General features: G+C 41.8%; 2 protein-coding genes across 2 annotated transcripts in view; one reads left to right on the forward strand and one right to left on the reverse strand.

The window, feature by feature from the left end:
* The window catches only part of LOC118321463 (epidermal growth factor receptor substrate 15-like 1), a gene marked incomplete in the record, with an annotated part of 24,474 nt that extends 21,312 nt beyond the window's left edge, over positions 1 to 3,162 (reverse strand). Inside the window, 4 exon segments of the mRNA XM_035652783.1 lie at positions 939 to 1,181; positions 2,392 to 2,451; positions 2,745 to 2,870; positions 3,124 to 3,162. Coding sequence (XP_035508676.1) covers positions 939 to 1,181; positions 2,392 to 2,451; positions 2,745 to 2,870; positions 3,124 to 3,162 — 468 coding nt within the window.
* Positions 3,163 to 3,536: 374 nt separating this feature from the next.
* The window catches only part of LOC118321464 (BTB/POZ domain-containing protein KCTD1-like), a 10,082-nt gene continuing 8,558 nt past the window's right edge, over positions 3,537 to 5,060 (forward strand). Inside the window, exon 1 of the mRNA XM_035652784.1 lies at positions 3,537 to 3,580. Within this exon, the coding sequence (XP_035508677.1) occupies positions 3,537 to 3,580 (44 nt within the window). The remainder of the gene's footprint in view (positions 3,581 to 5,060) is intronic.

Here is a 5,060-nt window from a genome sequence, read left to right on the forward strand (position 1 = left end):
GGGCGTTTTAGACAGAATGTTGCAAACAGCACAACTTTTAATCGTGAATGTCTTTAGATGGCTGTGTCCAAATCTGAAGTCGATCTGATAAATTCCCTAAGAGGAGTTCGATCAAATACAACGTGTGCAAATCGCCAGGAATGACAGCGAAATCCAAAATGGCCAACTTTCTGTTGGGTTAGGGATATGGCGCCCACTGGATTTTTTACGTGTGCGCCGATTTTTATGCATATCGGTGAAAGGGTCCCCGGGTGGTACAGTTTATGGGCCCCCTGAGGGGCCATTTTGTCATGATCATAGTGGACCCCTAGAAAATATAAAATGTTTTGCCACGACTGACATATAAAGAAGAATTTCTTCAATTACAATAGGGCCTTCGCACGGTCAGTGCTCGGGGCCTAATTATGGATTATAGTGTGTTTACTGATTAAAGGTGTCTGTATACCGATCAGCCACAACATTGTAAGCACCTGGACACCCTGTGGTGGTCATAATGTTATGCAGCCCCATACCAACAAACTGTGATGCACTGTGTGTTCGACACCTTTCTATCAGAACCCAGCCATTAACTTTTCCAACCAGTTTGAGCTACAGTAGCTTGCTCGTTGATGAACCCCACACCGGGCGCCAGCCTAAACACGCCTACGGAAACCACCCAACAAGCGCTGGCAGTTCGGAGATGCTCGAAAACCAGTCGCAGCCCATCACCCCAATGTGGACCTTCGTCAATAGTCGCATCCGAAATAATCCTCAACGCTGCCCATTTTTCCTGCATCTAACACATCAACTTTGAGGACAAAATGTTCACATGCTGCCAAATATATCTCACCCACTGACAGGTGCCATGATGATGATAATCAGTGTTATTCACCTGTCAGTGCTCACAATGTTATGGCTGATCGGTGTACGTATGTATATTAGTGCAGCGTACATATTACCTGTCCAGACTTGAGCGTGTGTTTGGGCGACAGGCTGCCGGTGCTGTTGAGTGAGTTCATGCTACCGTGGGAAGGGGTGGAGCGCAGAGAGTCTTTTGGTGGTGGGGGGCTTGCAGGCAGTCCAGGCACGGAGCCGGACACGGAGCCGAGACTCTTCTTTCTCTTTGATGGAGGGACGAGGGCAGAGGGGAGGAGTGCAGGAACAGGCTCCTTCTCCAGGGCCCGGTATACCAGGTGCATGGCCTGGGGAGGCACATCCTGCTATTAATACATACTTACTGGCTGCTCATAAAACTAATTGTTACTCTAATATGGATTACGTGCTGGGTCTGACACTCACCTAATATTAATTTTAGCATTTTTAGCATTTCCTATAAAGTACACAGTACAATAATGCTGTTTAACTATGCTTGAGAGCTTAATATCTCTTCATTAGTTGGACTAGTGGTTGCCTATTCTATCACGGAGTAAACTGACTCAGACAGTTTATTATTTATATAATTTATTTATAATATTCAATGTATAACAGTGAACACAATAACTGCAGGAACTTTGTGTAAAACGAGTGATTTGGATGAATTTTTAGCTTATTTCCTGTGATATTGATATTGATTTATCACAGTTTTCCTGATTATTTTAAGGAACGTTTTATACAATTCTATTTGTATTGTGTTTTTTTTAACAATCACACATACTTAATAGATTTATTTTTTGACAATTTTTTCTCATTGTTCTATTAGCTCTTTGTGTGAAGGCTCTGTGAATATAGCCTGTGTTTAGGTCTTTAAAGTTTAGATCTAAAGTAATAATCTAAACTACTAAACTAAACTACTTTCTTTACAGTAATGAACAATATATAGAGAGATATAGGCCTACTGTGCATACTTTTAGGTTTTCTTACACCCCTTTTAGGTTTTCTTACACCCCTTAAACTCAAGAAGTAAGGCCTTACTATCCATTAAAGGCAATAAAAGCCCAAAAACACATTTTATAGAAAAACCTCATGACCCCTCGTGAAGAGAACCACTGAGTTAGATACAACCCACACTCACTGTTTCTAAAAAATCTCAATAGGTACACCTGCTTGTTAAAGTTCTTAAAATATCTTATTTGATTCTAGATCTCGGTGGCACTAAGTTAGCATAGCCATGTTCAAGCCAAACTCTGTTCAGAAAACAAGCAGTTTGATCCGTTTGGTGCAATCATATCACAGCAAAATCTGTTTATTTTGGGTTCATATTGCTGTAGTAAGTGGGTTCAGTGGCAAATAAACACAAATGATCCTGTGTTCTTTAAAGACCTCAATCCAGCAGAGCACTTTTGGGTTGTGGTTTTACATTGGATCTGCAGCATGAATGTACCTAATAAAGTGGCCACCAAGTGTATATTTATGGAAGTCAGGGAATAGAGAATCTACACTACATACAGTAACAGTGAAGAAAATAACACTTACCACTGCAAACTCATCTTTGTCTAGATGGCCATCTTTGTCTATGTCACTCAGGTCCCAAACCTAACAGCAGTAAAAAAACATGTTGAGGCAATTCAGTGTGATTTAAGTGGTAACTATTACAGATTATATTTCATTACTAGAATTCCACATAGGAAAAAAGCATCTTCTTTGACAATTTAACCTGTGAACAACAGTTCTACCAGCCATCATTAAATTAATGCTATTTCATATTTGTGGGGAAACTTGACTCTAACATTTACGTTGTGGCTTGAGTAGTTTAATCTTAAATCATAGAACCAACAAGCCTATTGTAATAATATAGGCTTGTCTAATATAAGAAACCAAGTCAATACCTTCCCAAGGACATCCAGAGGTAGCTTGGAGTTGATTAGGACTGGTTTGACCTTCTCTCCTGACAGTAGGCCATTGACTGGAGCCAAACTTTCGAAAATCCCATCAAATTTACTCTTCTCCTCAGGCTACAAAAGAAAAAACACAACAGTTATCTAAAAAGCCTCACCTGAAAAACTTTGGCTGACTGTGCCTCACTCTAAGCTCATGCTTATTCACAAACAGAATGGTTTACAAAACAGAAATATTACAACCCAAGCAATACCATATTTTTGAGACAGATACCAATATCGATATTTGTAAGTAAAAAAAAGTTAAAGGTGCACTATGCGATCCCTGCATCCGGACGTCCCGCTTCTGTTGTCGGTTAGAACGTAATACGCAAACAGAAACAGAGCACAGCTCGCCCCTGCCCCCCATGTTTCGTAACTGTCAGTGAACGCGCATGAAATCGAGAGGGAGTTGTGCTACGTAACGTCGCTAAGATCGGCTGCGACGCTAACTCCAACTGTTTACGTGAAGTACATTTATATTCTAAGTCTTTATACAATATGTTACGATGAAGGTTATGTAGGTTACAGCTGATATACTGAAAAGATCTTGTATGAGCTTATGCAAAAGGATACGGAAGCCCGAGAACGGCCATGCGGATTTTTTTATTTTTTATGCGATGTTATCTCGTGATAACGGACTTACTTAATTCATTATCCGGTCGACATAACGAAAATCGTTTTGTCATGATAACGAATTAATCTAATAATGTGTTCGTCTTGAACACTGTATATATAGAACCCATGAACGGCGTTTCTTCTGCGGCGCCGCCAAGGTATATCGCATGGTAAGCCACGTGACTGCAAACCGTACTGAATTGCGATTTGGTCGATCGAAACGCTACCCGCCAGGAACGCCCAGTAGGCGTTCATTGTGTCCATGACGGGAACGCTCAAGACCGCATCTGACCCTTCTCATCTAATCCGCTTGCTACGAAAAAGGCTTCCGTCACTTACCAGTCGGCTACAGCTACGGCCAGCATGCTACGAAGCCCCTGTGGCAGCGTATCTGATTCTGAGTCGAAAAATCTAGGAACTACAAACGTATTACATAGTTGAAATGGCTTACGAGTGTCCATAATTTCTTGTTCGCCCTCTCATACACTGTTCGAGCTGCAGTCGTGGAAGCATACGCTACTCGAACTTCAACTCTGCTCTCTGTCCCCCAGTTCTGTGCACGCGCCTAAACCCCCACCCCCTCTGCCAACATCCTTGTGCCTGATTCGGGCTGGAATGTGTTTGTTGTATTTTGGTGCACAGCCTGCGTGCCCCTAGTGATTGTCTTGACGTCTTACCGAGCCCTGTGTTGTCTCCCGAGACGGGTATTTCTTCCAACAGTGTACATTCCAAGGGGCAGGCAGCTGAGCCGATCAGGAGAGACTGCCTACGATTTGAGACAAAAATAAAATCGCGCTGAAACCATGCAAGATCGCATAGTGCACCTTTTATGTATTGAGCAGGACCCTGTAAAAAAATAAACCTGTCTGCTGCTCTATGCTGGACTTATATTCATCATATATACTACCTTATATACCGTAGATTAAATCGTTGAAACGTAGGGTAGTGTCGGGAAGCAATATCCAGCAAAAGTGTTAGTAGGTTGATACCAATACCAGTTGAAATTCCACATTTTTTGATACTTGATGTTTTCTGTAGACCAGTGAATATCTGGTTTGTATTTTATGTGGCGGTGTACAAAAAACGATTTGAATCGGAAAATCGATTTTGATTTAAAAGATGCGAGTGCATAAGGTACACGGACTAATAAATCGGTCTTATGTAGCTTGAACCGGCCGATGGCCCGATTGAAAAGTTATAATCGGTTCTATGGCTGCTGATGCAGCACAGCTGCTGAAAACTGCCATCTCTTCTGACCGTCTACGCATCGAATCGTCTTTCAATTTGGAGAGATGCACACCTAATTATTATGCTCGCTGAGTATCTGTCTGCCTTTAAAAGTGCCCCTACAGTGTTTGTTTGCTGCAGTCTTCGCTTTTAGCATGAGTTACCGTGAATGAACTGTATTCTGCTGAGTGTCTATTTTTATCATCTGTATAGCTTTTGCGAGGATTCTCATTAATAAACTTATCTTGCTTATTCTTCTGTCTCTTTCCAGGTCAAATGTACAACACTTAGCGTATAATGACTGCTTATTCTTCTGTGTTGCCGTGTGTGTGTGTGTGTGTGGTTGGTGTGTGTGTGTGTGTGTTTTGTTATCTGTGCTTCTTAAAACACACCTGACAGCCAGTGTAACTCCCCGGAAAGCAG

This window comes from Morone saxatilis, unplaced genomic scaffold (assembly GCF_004916995.1).
Source record: "Morone saxatilis isolate NCDOM2014 unplaced genomic scaffold, NCSU_SB_2.0 Contig12, whole genome shotgun sequence".
Classification (NCBI taxonomy): Eukaryota; Metazoa; Chordata; class Actinopteri; family Moronidae; genus Morone; species Morone saxatilis.